This window comes from Bombus impatiens, unplaced genomic scaffold, assembly GCF_000188095.3.
Source record: "Bombus impatiens unplaced genomic scaffold, BIMP_2.2 scf_0013, whole genome shotgun sequence".
NCBI classification, from domain to species: domain Eukaryota; kingdom Metazoa; phylum Arthropoda; class Insecta; order Hymenoptera; family Apidae; genus Bombus; species Bombus impatiens.
Window position 1 is genome coordinate 495,873 of NT_176432.1, and position 15,528 is coordinate 511,400.

General features: G+C 31.0%; 3 protein-coding genes across 7 annotated transcripts; 2 read left to right on the top strand and 1 right to left on the bottom strand.

The window, feature by feature from the left end:
• Positions 1-62: 62 nt before the first annotated feature.
• Positions 63-2,911, top strand: LOC100747950. 2 transcript variants are annotated; one of them, XR_004462983.1, is made up of 6 exons: positions 63-291; positions 377-561; positions 724-815; positions 1,837-1,971; positions 2,125-2,328; positions 2,758-2,911. XR_004462983.1 is itself a non-coding variant. In XM_012394190.3 (5 exons), the coding sequence occupies exons 1-4, from the start codon at positions 236-238 to the stop codon at positions 2,318-2,320; spliced, it is 603 nt and encodes a 200-aa protein (XP_012249613.1). In that variant the 5' UTR covers positions 63-235; the 3' UTR covers positions 2,321-2,328; positions 2,758-2,911. The 2 variants fall into 2 exon arrangements, 1 of the variants encoding a protein (XP_012249613.1); XM_012394190.3 differs by lacking the exon at positions 724-815 and having other exon boundaries at positions 2,094-2,328.
• Positions 2,912-3,697: 786 nt separating this feature from the next.
• LOC117152586 lies at positions 3,698-8,788 on the top strand. 2 transcript variants are annotated; one of them, XM_033324837.1, is made up of 2 exons: positions 3,698-4,294; positions 8,192-8,788. In XM_033324837.1, exons 1-2 carry the CDS (start codon positions 3,879-3,881, stop codon positions 8,292-8,294), a joined length of 519 nt encoding a protein of 172 aa, XP_033180728.1. In that variant the 5' UTR covers positions 3,698-3,878; the 3' UTR covers positions 8,295-8,788. The 2 variants fall into 2 exon arrangements, with proteins under 2 accessions (XP_033180728.1, XP_033180734.1); XM_033324843.1 differs by lacking the exon at positions 8,192-8,788 and adding an exon at positions 5,068-5,265 and having other exon boundaries at positions 3,698-4,980.
• An 880-nt stretch (positions 8,789-9,668) lies between these two features.
• Positions 9,669-14,700, bottom strand: LOC100746910. 3 transcript variants are annotated; one of them, XM_024372468.2, is made up of 14 exons: positions 14,560-14,698; positions 14,153-14,179; positions 13,931-14,054; positions 13,546-13,692; positions 12,918-13,096; positions 12,618-12,824; positions 12,261-12,482; positions 11,853-12,045; positions 11,539-11,749; positions 11,116-11,422; positions 10,901-11,046; positions 10,490-10,706; positions 9,932-10,229; positions 9,669-9,822 (listed from the first exon to the last, which is right to left on the bottom strand). In XM_024372468.2, the coding sequence occupies exons 1-13, from the start codon at positions 14,650-14,652 to the stop codon at positions 10,014-10,016; spliced, it is 2,289 nt and encodes a 762-aa protein (XP_024228236.1). In that variant the 5' UTR covers positions 14,653-14,698; the 3' UTR covers positions 9,669-9,822; positions 9,932-10,013. The 3 variants fall into 3 exon arrangements, with proteins under 3 accessions (XP_024228236.1, XP_003484528.3, XP_024228244.1); XM_003484480.4 differs by lacking the exon at positions 9,669-9,822 and having other exon boundaries at positions 10,014-10,229; positions 14,560-14,700; XM_024372476.2 differs by lacking the exons at positions 9,669-9,822; positions 14,560-14,698 and having other exon boundaries at positions 10,014-10,229; positions 14,153-14,513.
• Positions 14,701-15,528: the final 828 nt, after the last annotated feature.

The following is a 15,528-nucleotide window of genomic DNA, read 5'->3' on the forward strand; positions in this document are numbered from 1 at the left end:
TTTAATTTCTATTTCTGCCACCAGGGTGCAGATGATACAGGTAACTACATATCGTATAGTATATATACGTATTATCCCCTCTAGTATTATGTTTATCAAAAGGGTAGTAAGCTCTTGATACTTAATCAAGTGGTTTTGATATTGTGATATTAGTGTTTGATATTTATGCTGTTTTTTTGTATTAAGAGGTATCGCTATTCTGGCATATTGTCGTCTTAAATATAAAATATAAGTGATGGATAATTCTACGGCACAGAGTGTAGAACAAACTTTTGGTAAAACGTTTCTGCAGTTCGTATTTTTTTTAGTTTATTATTATCTTAATTACTTATTTACATTTTTGTACTCTTAATTCTTTTCCTTTTTTCCCAATTAGATACTGTTTAGATAATAAAATATTACTCAAACGTGATAAATGTGGTGCTTTTGAAGTGTCTGGGACATCAAATAATATTAGAACTTTATCAGACTGTTTATATATTATTGACAACATTAAATTGGAAACAAATAAGAAACTAAAAAAGTTACAAAAAGAAGCATTGACTGCAGACTATTCACCCTGTATGTATTATTTACTAAATTTCATATTTATGATATTTCAAATAAACTTTGTTACTCATATCATTTATATCATTAAGTATACCTAAATTTATATAAACTCAATATGATTAACAATTTAAAAATACCATAATATAGATTAGTAATAATAGATTACTATTTTAGATTCAGCTCTAATAAAGGCTAGAACTAAAACGAACAAAAGTAAAGTGAAAAATATTTTTAAAAGAAAATGTGTATGAATTTATGATAAATGAGTAAGGAATTAGATATTTATTTATACAACGCATTTTCATTATAAATGTTACACAAATTTGAAAGACTGTCTTCTCAATAAATATAAAAATGGAAATGAAATATATAACTTTATTGTAAAAAATAAACTATGATAAATAATATTGTTGTTAACACATTGAATGCCACAGGAGTCGCCGGTAACTGGCATTCAACTTGTCAGTAGCACTGTGAAGACCACTGGTGACGACGTACCAAGATTAGTAGAAACACATAATTTGAACAAATATCAATAGTTATAAATTTTATTACCATTATTAACATCATTACTGCAATGGTGTGATAAGATTAATGTGGTATAAAACATATAAAAGTAGTTTTATTTATACATTAAATATAAACCTATAATATTTCAACATTATATGTATCACATAATAAAAAATTCATCATGGTACTACAGGCAATCTCTGCAAAACTAGCATGGCATTCAACGTGTTAATTATTCCATTCTATTTCAGTCCTTATTTCACTTTTAGAAAAATTTAAGAAAACTCATGAAAAATTCCATTATTTTAATGTTTTGAAGCATTTAAATCATAAAAAATAATTTAAACAACTAAAATCAGAATGTAAATATAAGTTAATAAAAAGCAATTGAAGCCATGTTTTGATATTATATTCTTTAAAAATATTCCTCTGAATCTATTTAGAAAGTTATGAAATTTAAGAAAAGTACAAAGAAATATATTTCAGGTATTGGATATATCATGCTTTAAACTATTTAATTTGAAACCTTTTATTGAAAGATTAAATGTACATAATTACATTCTTTTAACAAAATTAGTTATATTTGATGAATTTGCAGCATATGAATATATTTTTATAATATTTATATCCAACTAAATAAGGTAGTAAATATAAACGAAACTTGATTGCTGTGGCTATAATCAAATTTTGTTTACATTTAGCACCCCCTCTTGTTGAATAGACCTTTTGTCAGATTTCTTTTAAAAATATTACATGCTTATTTTCGTATAACATCAGCTTCTGGAAATAATAATGGAACATTATATATCATACATTCAACTTGGAACTCCATCCAAAGGAAATTTAAGAAAGGAATAAGTTCAGAAATCTTGCAGCCTGATACAAAATGTAATGAATGGAAGCCGCTAATAGGTAAATATATAATAATTTCTAAAAATTCTGAAAATTCTACTACTTATATTTAAGTTAAAGTATATCAAACCAATATATGTAATTACACTATTTAAGTATAGGTAAGTAATTTTATATTATGGCAAGCAAACTGATTAAAAAATTATTTTCTAGGTATTATACCATTTACCGTAAGAAACCTGAGATAAATCATTTGAATATAACATTCAAATTTTTAAAACAGTTGCATACTGTAATATTTAGAATCGCTAATTTTGAAAATAAATGGGGAGCAATTGTTCAACACAGACGTGATACAGTAACAACACATTTATATTTTATATCCTATAACAGGTCTTTTTGCTCCTAAAATATAAGGTACAGTTACTTTCAATTTTATATTTTGATATATTTAGAAATAAGTACCAAAATTCTTACTTTATATTTTAGAGAAATTATATAACATTAAACAATCACTCTCTTCCTAAGAATCTTCTTGAAAATTTCATACTCAAGTATTTGTAATAGTATTATGCGATTATAAGTAAAAGATTTGTTGATGAGATGTATGTTAGAAACAATATTTTGCTGATCCAAATTTGTTATTACCCCTATTTGGTACATTATATTTAAGTACAAATATGAATTGGCAACAAGTAAAAAAAGCTGGTTACTAAAAAAAATTTCTGCTCATTTCTTGTCAAAAATTATGAAAAAAAATTTTAAGAAAATTATGTTATTAAAATACTATAAATACTATCTAAAATTAGTATCTGAACTTACAAAACATGATATTTTAATTTATAGGTAAAAATAGATGAAAAGATTAATGTCATAACAAAAGGAGTGGTTCAAGGTTCAATTATATCACCTATTTTATCAGATATATATTATAATTTTATATTACATAAGGCAACAAATTTAACAATTGGTACAGTTATAAATATGTAAATGATATTTTATATGTTACTGTAAGTGAAACTTATAAGATGGTAAGATATACAATCACCTAATAAACTCATAAATATATTGTATTTTATTAATTATTTTTTTTCATGGAATAGATTTTTACAATTAACAAAAAAGGAGTACCATGATATAATTGTATTTTTAAATCATCAACGACTCAAAGTAATATGGCTTATGATGGAACATAGTTGTGGACAATATTGCTTACATTGGCTATAAAATGAATCATCCGTTTTAAAAAATTTCATTGACAATATTACAACTATACAATGAAATTTTCTGAAGTGGGTGATCTATATTCTTTAGTGTAAGTAATTGTGTGAACTCATGTATAATAATAATAACTTATTATATTTTGGGCGTTGTGCCCATTACAAGGAGATTTTCTGGCAGTATTATCAGACAGAATATTATTTTTTCTTTATCTTTCTCTTACAACTATTCATACCTTATTTTATATAATCTATATTTTTATTTGTATAAAATTATAAATTTATTATTATTAAATATACGGCATTAGATATGCATTAAGCAGTTGGTGTTCAAAATCATCCACAAAATTCAGAAACAGGGCGATTCATACTAACCTGCCGATCCTCGCATACATCGCGTCTGCACAGGCCAGGCTTGAGCATTGATTTGCTATGATATTATCGATCATCGATCATCGTTATTATTAAGTTAAGCACGTGGAATTTGCACATGCATTGATCATCTCAGAATATTTTAATACGAAAATAAGATATTTATTTAAACAAATAATATATAGACAGAAAGAAAATATTAAACTAATCAAAAACAAACTAAACATGTCTCTCTCTACACGAGGACTTCTGATTTCACTTTTAACTTCAGTTCTGCCTGAGCCGCCGAGCTAGACAGATGTGAGAAACTGTGCTTCAGTGAAAGTGCAACAAGCAGCGAATTTAGGTGAACGAAAAGACAACAAACACTGGCAAATGGTAAAGCTACAAAATGCAACAGCAAATACCACGAAAAATCACCACGTCAAAATAACGAACGAAGGTGAAATATATTACATAAATAAAACTATTAAAAAAATGGAAACGATTCAAAACCAAGAAGGAAATAGCTATGATGACGAACTATCATACCAAGATGAACACTGGAAGACAGCCACAGTGCACAAAACGCGTAAAATAATACCAGGTTCAAGTGCCATGAAAACTTCACATGCAGAAAAGCAACAATGGCTACAAGATATCCCACTCCAAAATTCATTCGGTTCATTAATAGAAGAAATAGATACGGACCCAAAAGAAAAAGTCACAACTCATATCGTTAAATCACCACCGATCTACATAGATGCCCAAATAATAGATCCACTAATCAAATACACACTAACAATAGAAACATCAACACTTTTGGTAGCCAAAGTTAGCCAAAGCACAAGTAACTAATCAAACACCACCCTTAAACAACCAAAACAACAACAATAACACTACAGAAATCAAGGAACTGCTCAAGGAATCCATCAAAAACATTGAAATTCTAACAAAAATGATAAGTGAACAAAATGCAGTACTCAGACAACAAATTGCAGTCATGCTACAACTACTTACAAACATGTTAAGTGAAAAATAGAAATGGACACGCTGAAAATTATAGCTTGGCACTCCAATGGCCTACAACAATGGGCCCTCGGAACTAAACATTTCTGTATAACGATAATATTGACATATTACTTGTTTCAGAAACACATTTCACACCAAAAAGCTATATGAAAATACCATATTACACCATCTATGATACCAAACACCGCTCAGGAAAAGCACACAATGGGGCCGCAGTAATAATAAGAAATGATATTAAACTATTTATGTAGTGAAATTAGTCAGGAAAACGTTCAAGCAAGCACCGTTACAATACAAACTAACAGCAGTTACTTCCAAATGTCAGCAGTACATGCACCACTACGATACAAAATGACATTACAAAAATGGGAACAGTATTTTCAATCCTTAGGTAACAAATACATCGCAGTGGGAGACTTCAATGCAAAGCACACTCTATGGGGCTCAAGAATTAAGATACCTTGAGGTAGAACACTAGAAAAATATATTAGAACTAGTAATCTCAACATGTTATCCACAGAAAGACCAACTCCTGACTTGCTTGATTTTGCAGTTATAAAAGGACTAAAGGCAAACAAATTAAAAATAATACCCAGTCTTGAGCTTAGCTCTGATCATACACCGATAATAATAGAATACACAAGCAAACCAATATTTTATAAAATCCAAATCAAAGTCGCTTTGCACTAAAAACACCAAATGGCAAACATTTAAAGAAGTAATCATGAGCAAAATCAACTGCAATATTGCACACTAACACCAACACCGTTAGAAACCGAAGCTACGCGCAAGTAGTCAACCAGTCGTCACCCTTAGACAATCAAGAACAGAACAACCACAGCAACGACGCTACAGAAATCAAAGAGTTAATAAAACATTCCATAAAAAACACCGAAATACTTGCAAAAATGATAAGCCATCAAAACGAACTCCTCAGACAGCAAACACAGCAGATAACAGTCATGTTACAATTACTTACTAACATGATGAGCAAAAAATAAAAATAGACACGCTTAAAATAGCAGCCTGGAACTCTAACGGCCTACAACAAAGGGCCCTAGAAACTGAAACATTCCTGTACAGTAATAACATCGACATACTACTCGTAACAGAAACACACTTCACTACAAAATGTTACATAAAAATACCGTACTACATCATATATGATACCAAGCATCCCTCAGGAAAAGCACACGGAGGGACCGCAGTAGTACTAAGAAACGACATTAAACACCACTTACACAGCCAAGTTAATAAGAAACATATACAAGCAACTACCGTTACTGTACAAACTAGCAGGAACCATTTACAGTTGTCAACAGTATATGTACCACCGTGACACAAAATTACATCACAAATGTGGGAAGAGTACTTTCAACACTTAGGTGACAAGTATATCGCAGCTGGAGACTACAACTCAAAGCACACACTATGGGGATCAAGAATCACTACACCTCGAGGTAGAACCTTGGAAAATTACATTAGAAACAATAACCTCAATATATTATCCACGAGAAGACCGACATACTGGCCGACAGACCTGAGCAAAATACCTAACCTACTTGATTTTGCAGTTACAAAGCGACTAAACGCAAATAAACTAAACATAGCATCCAGACTTGAGCTTACCTCCGATCATACACCCATAATAATAATACAGAAACAAACCAATACTTTACAGCAATTCAGAGACACTATGCAATAAAACCACTAAATGGCAAACATTTAAAGAAACAATTGAGAGCAAAATCAGCTGCAACATCCCATTGAAAACATCTGAACACATCGATCAAGCAGTAACAACATTTACAGAAACTATTCAAGAAACAATAAGGAACCAATATACCTGAATCAACCAACAGATAAGCAAAAATAATTCCACTAGACATCCTCGAAAAAATTAGAGAAAAAAGAAAAGCGAAAGCAAAATAGCAAAAACACAGAACAAAAGAAAACAAAAAACACCTAAACAAACTCACAAAAGAAATAAAAAACAAAATAAAAGAGCACAACAACAACGAGTTCACAAAGTTCATCGAGTCATTATCTGCTCAGGAGAACTACAACTACTCCCTATGGAAAGCCACAAAAAAAATAAAGAAGACAACAAAAATGGTATCAGCAATCAGAAGAGCAAACAACACATGGGCAACGAAGAGCAAGCTGAAGAATTTTCCAACCACCTATGCAACACATTAACCTTCCGCCAAAAGCGATAAGACAAATCACAATAATAGTAAACGCAATACTAAGAATACAATACTTCCCAAAAACTTGGAAACTGGCACAAATCGTAATGATACCCAAACCAGGCAAGGACTCACACGAAACCAAGTCCTACCGACCAATCTCACTACTTCCGGTGTTCTCTAAGATACTAGAAAAAATAATCTACGACCGGATAAAACTAATAATAGAGAAGAACCATCTAATACCGGACCACCAATTCGGATTCAGAAACAAACACTCCACAATAGAACAAACGCACAGACTCGTCAATGAAATCCTACACACATTTAGGACAAAAGCTGCCTGTCCGTTTGCAAAAATCTTAATTGCCGAAAAAACCCAGGTTTTATAGCGGGTCCCCGGGCTGGCTGGACTTGTGCTGTGTACGTGCCTCAACATCTGGTATTCATTGTCCGAAGGGACCGTTGGAATGTTTTACTGTCAAGTACCTCTATGAGTATTTCTTTTAATGAGGGTCATACTATAACTCCGCGCCTTTGTTAGACGAAACGCCCGTCCCGTTGACCGCGGCTACGTTCGGCGACTGATGGTCGCCTTGAGCCCAAGTTTATTATCGTAAATCGCAAGCAGGTAGGATTGGGTAAAGTGACGACAAATCGTTTAGTTATAACTGTAAACTTTAATTACAAGTTTATGGGTTTTTTTCCGAGGTTCCAGAAGGAAGGCTCCGGTGTCCTTTCATCCCCGACATATATAAAATGGTCATAAAACCAATCTGGACGTACGGAATAGCACTATGGGGAACAGCAGCAATGAGCCATATAACCAAAATAGAGGCACGCAATCGAAAATACTCAGAACAATAGTAAACGCGCCATGGTACGTTAGGAACGAGGACATACGGAAAGACCTGGGAATACCAACGGTCAAGGAGGAGATTAACAAAAGTGCAAGAAGGTACGGAGAAAGAATAGCAACGCACCTAGGAAAAAGAATATCCTGGAAACTACTTTAGATAAAAAAATTCAGGCGCTTTGAGAGAAATGTACTTTTTAGAGAAATTAAACTACATCAATAGCTTATATGCAAATCACCAAAATATTTTTGGTTTTCTATACATGAATGAGATTGGGAATTTAGATGATGAATATTTATTAAAGTGTTGTCAAGATCTTCACTTACATTTGGAAGGAAATTTCGACGGAACTGAATTGTTTGAAGAAATTAAGATGTTCCGGTCAATAACGCAAACTAATTATTCGGTTTTAGATTCGATGAATTACATTGTAAAGAACAATCTCTCGAAAGCATATCCAAATTTATTAATCGTATTACGAATTATGTTAACGACGCCAGTAACCGTAGCTTCAGCAAAACGTAGTTTCTCGCGATTGAAATTAATAACAAATTATCTGCGATCATCGATAAGCCAAGAGAGATTTTTATCTCTGGCTATTCTGTCAATAGAAAGTGAAGTAGCAAATTCAATCGATTTTGATGATATTATCAAAGATTTGGCGTCGAAAAAAGCGAGAAAAATTATTTAATATTATTATTGGATTATATTATTATTTAATATTCATCTTATAAAAAATATATAATATGTAACATCATTTGTAAATAAATAATTCCTCGTTGTAAAATTTAAGTGTAGGATTTGAATGTGTATTCAGGCTCCGTAAAATTTTTGAACCTGGCCCTGCAAAAGATCACGTCGGCCCTGACTTGAATGTACGAGCTACATTTGATTGCGCGATTCTGCTTTCTTCCTTTTTTTTCTTATTAAAAATAACAAAAACAGACATATGATCGCAGCGATATCGCGCAGTAAAATGTCGCTCGTATATATTCATCTTCACGTCTTTTTTATTTCTACTTTTGGACGTTGTATACGCGCTGCTCGTTCTCTACTTTTTTTGCTCTTACAGCTCTCACTATACTGTCTACACTTTCGGCCACATAGTTATACATACTACAAACTTACATTATCTTTGTACGATATTGCCAGTCCTTTAAATTACTTTCTCCCTAACAGCTCGAGCACCAGGTCACTCGCGTTAGAATAATAAAGATCATCGAAAAATGTATATTTCCGAATAAATTACCAATTAATCGTATGAAGACATATAAAACATAATGTTCGGTGAATAATTCTGTTTCACCGTTACGTTATATTTCCCGTAACGTATCACTCTGCAATCGACTCTTCCGCCCTTCCTTGAAAGGAATTCTCGCTTCGTCACACGTCGCGTTGTTTTGGCTGATATCTTTATTCAAAGTCGTAGTTGTTTGTATTCACATCCTTCCATCAGTGTGTTATATCGTGTTTGTGTGTAGTGAAAAGTAGACGTGTTAAGACAAGGTCATGATTCAATTGTACCCCCACCAACACAAACCCTTCACCTAACTACACGTCACTAACTAAACAATTACTCAACCTAAAATATTTGTTTCCACTACACATACAAATATATTAACTCTTATATCAGTTAATCATGTTTATATTTTTTATTATTTGTTTCAAAGTTCTGTTTGTAATTTATAACAATTTTCAATGTCTACATTATATTTATGTATAAAGCGGGATTTGCTTTTTTATTGTCAATTTTTATTATTCTTCTTTTTATTTTCTTTATTTATTCTCTTAAAAAATTGTCGTTGGTTTTTAATACTATTTTCGATTGATGCTCAATTTTTTCCAATTCTTCACTTCTTCACATTAAAAGTTTCTAGGAATATTCAAACACTTTTTAATTTACTGTATGTATAAATAATAGTGAAAATTCGAATAGAAACATCGTTTCACACAACACTATCTTATTTTTCACAATATTTGTTTTGATGTAAAACCGAAAATTCGTCCAAAGCCAAAAGGCACGGACTAAACAATAATAAATAAATAAAAATATAAACTGTTCCATGTAAATCATAAATATAATACCAGTATATAATACAATAATTAATTTAATAGATAAGAAAATTCATTATGAATACAATATAATTTGTATAATATAAATATATGTATATACATATCATACATAATATACATTAAATACGCTTACAAAAATTATGTATGGTATTTCAAGTATTGCAATCAGAATAATATCGTTCAAATGTTCTAAAACAAAAACAGAATATTGTAAAATTAGAGTTTTCATATCTCATAATATTTTATGGGGACATTACACTATATGTACATAAAAATCGACAAATAAAAAGAAACATACCTGAGTTACCTCTATAAAATATTTTATATCTTCACGCATCAACAATGTTTATTTTTAACTCAAAATACAATGCTCAAGATAGCTAGAAAGGCAGATGTTTTCTATTCTCTTGCATCAGATACAAAGCGCGTAAAAATGCTCGATAATCAATTTCTAATCGGCCACCTCTTTCTACGGAGAAACATTTGTGCACAGCGTCCAGTTCTCTGTTGCTAATTAATTCTAGCATACGCCTGATAGACAGAACTTTGATCAAACACTCTTTCGAAACTGTACCAATATTCTCTTTATCGTAGCCCTGTAATTTCGAAATTTATGATTTGAGAATTTTGTACATATATACGAAGGTCTGTACGATTTTAGAATCAATAAATTAATACCAAATAACCAATAAATTAAATTATGAAATTAATTCTGAATATAATATCGCGAATTGATGGTAAAAGTTCTGAATCCTTACAATCCTTACTAATTAAATCCTAATCCTGGCTAACTAATTTTTTAAATATGAAATTATTTAATGATTTTAAACAGTATGCTCTTTTCGTAATTACGGACCCTGAACAACTCCTCAAGATTCGGTTGTTGCATTCTGCTTAGCTTGTCTACTGCCGTTGTGGCCATGTGCCTTTCATCGAAATTCAAGAATGTCTTAGGGGAAGCTTCCGAAGGCACATGTTGTACAGGCACTAAAAGTGGTGCTCTTTCTAAACTTCCCATAGCAACAGCTTCTTCGACAACTTCTCCAAATTTCACATAATCCACGGAATCTGATCTTTAACATAAAATAACAGAATAATAGAATAATTAAGAACTAATCTAAATATTGAAAATATAAATAAAGTGGTTGGGGAGATTAATTTGGAAATTGAAATATTTTTCAGCAGATATTATGAAATAAAATAAAAAATATATCAATTATCATTTAATTACGTGAAATATATGTTAAGTTTACTTGTATTTATGTACCTTAAAGGTGATTGGAAAATATTCATAATAGTTCCCATTTCTGTGCAAGTCAAATTACAACGTAGTTGATCCAAAGCTCGCAGAAACTCTGTTCTTTTTATAACGTGTTCATTATGAATATCATATTGACGCATGAATTCGATAACCTTTCCCATAAAAGAACAAATAAAGGATGTAAAGGAAAAATATAAAAATACCCACATTTTGTGCTTTACCTTTATTCTTTCCCGCACAACTTTTGCTTTGATTTTGGCTAAAATTAAAACGATATTTGTTTCATCAGCTGTTGCTTCCGGTGATAGTTTCTCAGCGTTGATTTTTCTTTTTTCTTTCATCATAGAGTGGTACAGGGGCTCCTCGATTGGTTGAGCCTCTAATTCTTTTAAAAACCAATTATAATTGAAACCTAAATCATTATTATACCTCTTTTCCAATGCAAACTCCTCTTCTTCAGAAAGTAGTACAGCCGCAGTTCTTAGAACTTGACGTAATTGCGAACGCGATACGTGACCTTTGTTATGTCTAAGAAATAATTAGGAACAGAAAACATATAAATAATAGTATAAAAATATGCGTACATTTTTGAAAAAAATATTTTTGGGGAATATATAAATATCGTTGAACGAATATACATATACCGATCATAATCCTTAAAAAATTGTTTTATCATAATTCTTCTTTCCTCGACTCGATGTCGAACTTTTAATAATGTTTTCTCACAAAGATCTCTTATATCTTTCCCTTCGCATTGCCAATTAGACGCTCCTTTTCGACTTAGTTTCGCTATTTCTTTTGGCGGTGACTCAATCTTCAAATTGGGCAGCTTTTCAATTTCTTTCACGGTAAACACTGTAAACGGAAACAGTTCGTAAAATGTAAAGTTTGAAAAAGTCACGATCAGATAACGAAAATGGGAAAAATAAATAGATAGAACGTTCTGTCTCGAAAATACCTTTATCGATGTCATCTTCGAATGTACGCCAACATACACGATCAGGATCATTTGGGTCTTTATAAAGCGTAACGAGCGCGTCAATTTCCGTTTCCGCAAGATAAAGGCGTCCCAAGCTCGAAATCTGAAGACCATCTAATCCTCTTTTGAAGTTGGAAATCGTCGTTTTGCCCGCGTTCAAAGGATCAAAATCCTATTATTTGTCGTAATCGTTAATTTCCTATTTGTTATCTGACATTTTAATGAAATAGATATATCCACTATCATTTTACTATATAAAAATTGTAAATAAACTGTAACTAATATTTTAAGAGCGTGGTAGCTATACTGAATTATAATATTTTTATAAAAATAGCAAGCCCGCTTTTAAAATTTTAATTACAAATTTTATAAATAAAGGATTATTACCTTAAAGAATTCCGAAATGCGTAATCGATTTTCAAAGATATGTCTTTGAATACGTTGAATAACTTCTATCAAGGGCATTGTACTTCTTCGTTCTTTCATTACCGGATGGAACACAGCTTGTTTCCCAAATACTTTGCTTGGTATGAATTTACCAATTTCCGGCCTTGGAAGTTTCGGTAATTCAGCCGTAATAATTCGACCAGGAAATTGATCAAGTAATTCCTTTTGAATAAATAAGATACAATATTTAACATAGATTTATCGTTCAATACGTCTGATAACAAAAGGAATGAATCGGTAATGGTAAATAATGAACGTAAGAGGAACATTTGTAAAATATGCAGAATAAAATATTACTCCACCAAGAGCCAGCATTTGATGTTTATCAAAGTAAGATTGAATTTCGTCAATCGCCTTTAAAAAGGCCACATAGTTGATCGTATAAGCATCTTTCGCGAATCTTTTTACAAGCAAACAGAATTCTTCGGAAGCAAGAACGATACCTAGAAATTTTAGGATTCGTCCGAAATGCGTGAATGTTACAGTCCCAGCATTTTTTGCAATCTAAAAGATAAATAATTGACGTTTACCGCATAATTATAGAATAGAAAAATGCATCGATAGATTTTTAGACAGAAGATTATTTTTCAAGCAAACCAGTTCGTAATCTTGAAAGTAAGGCCTCAACACGAGTCTTCTTTTGTTTATAAGAACGGCAATTTGAGTGAGTATGAGACATAATTTTCGATGTTCCGTTGCACTTATACGATTTACATGCTCTGGGTCTTCCCATTCCAAACCAGTTACAAGCGGTTCGCTTTTGTCGAATTCAGGAGCTACAAGAAAAACATCAATTTTATTGCTGTTCATACTAATCCTCTTAACGAAATAAAGGAACATTTAGAAAAGGACACGAATTTTGTTCCGACGATGAGTTCATATAACGGTACCGGATTATGTATGTCAGTCAAATACAAATTCCTTTCTTTTCAGGTACGGCAGTAACAGTTTCTGAAATGTATTCTTACAGAATAATTGAAATTTGCTTACCTGTTTCAAATAGCTATAAGATTTGCCCCGAAGAGGGTCAAGAAATAAAATTACTTGTGAATATATTACAATATATTACAATATAATACAATCATTTATATAAATATAGATACTTATAAATATCTGTGTGTAATGCATTGGAATATAATTATAAAATGATTTAATAAAATTTTTTCTAGTCTTGTAAACTATATATTAATAATATAGTATATATCAAATTATAAATTCGTCATACCACTATCGTGAATTATTTCACAAAACTGGGTGTAAAATATTCGACCATCCTGAACGCGGAAATAATCGGCCAAATCGGAAATTTCTTTGTCAGATAAACCAATTTGATCCTTCAGCGGCCCAGCCAATACCGAAATAAATTTCGACTCTGCGTATTAAGAATATATATTGTATAATTCATGATCGTCATTTACAATCTTCGTGAAACAATATGTTTGTAAATACTAAATGTCTGCTAAAAATCAAGATACGGTACCGAGTGAAATAAAATTTTAATTTGATAATTCGAAAACTACGAAACAATTGAAAAACACGACTAAAGGTGTTCAAGACAAAAAAAATAAAAATTTTTAATTGATATAATAATGGAAATTGTGTAACCGTACCTGAGATTAAACAATTATTGTTAGGATCTAGCGGTTTGTAAAAATTCCATAAATTAAAACCCACGCGAAAAATTGCCGCTCGGATTTTATTACAAGTACGCCAAACGTCCTGTAGCCTCAAAATCTATGGATAGAGCATTTGTTAAACATGAAAAGTTATTTAAACTAAACGTATTTTCTCCCTATATCTTATTTTAAGTGTGATAGAAATCCTGGCTTTACCTTCTGCTGCTCAGGCATTTTGTAATACTAAAAGGTAAAATGTTAGATATTACAAAAATTTTATTCTGTAAATATCTTAAACGATAATTCTGTTGACAAACAAAAAACAAACGTTAACATTGATAGAGATATAAAATATTCATTTTACTAGTTATTCTAATTTGCTAGTAATATTCTATTTACTAGTATTATTCAAAAAAATACGTTGTGAACGAATAGGAAGAACGTTAATTAAATCAAACGTTAGGTTAAATGAGCACTAAATGACCTATTATAATGTTTACTTATTGTTATTGTCATCACAATAACGAATAAATAATAATAATACATAAAGACTTTAAGATATATAGATATATCCATCGATTACAGAGACTAAACAAATATTTCTCATTAAATTATAATCTTACAATGTATGTGATATGCATATGATAGCACATGCAAATATTCATATTTATACATTTACGTAAATATTTATACATATGTGCAGAAAATAACAGCATTGAGCGAGCCAACTAGAGCGACATCTAGGTTGATGCTGGCGCCAACTACTAGCGTCTGCAATAAGAACGCTGAATCAACAGTAAACATTTCCCGCTTTTATTGGACATCAACGGAAAGATGGACTTCTCCTTCTTATTTAAACATTTAAATAATGAGTCATGACTAAGTAATAAAAATAAAAATATAACAACATAAATTGAAGAAATTGTTATATTGAAATTAACTTGGAAGCAATATTTTATTGATTTCTTACAAATTACGCGCACAGAATTCTGGGAAGTGATGCCGAATGGAGCCAAATCATTACGGAATTCTTATTGGCTGCTACGTATTACTCAGTATTTCCCACGAATCTTATTGGCTCCTCGTTTTCGCTCCATTCCCCACGCAAAGCTAAAATTTTCGTATGCGTGCCATTGTATTCACTATTTCCCCTTAACATCACTGAAATACTCGGCAACATCGATTGGTGTAACAGGACCGTAACAACGCTATGAAATAATGTGTATGCATTATCTTTTTGAAACTAATTTTTCATGATTTCGGATACTTATACTTATCTATAATAAGTATTAACTTATTATAAATATTTAGCTATGTCACTACGCCACGCCAGAAAAAATTAGTGAAAATTCTCAATGCGAGAATTGATTGCAAATATCAATAAATAAAAAAAAATGATTTCGAATATAGAATAAAATATTTTTTATTTCGTAGTTATATACTTATCTATAGTAAATATTAACTTATTATAAATAATTAGCCATGTCACTGCGCTACACCAGAAAAAATTACTGAAAATTCTCAATGCGAGAATTGATTGCAAATATCAATAAATAAAAAAAAATGATTTCGAATATAGAATAAAATATTTT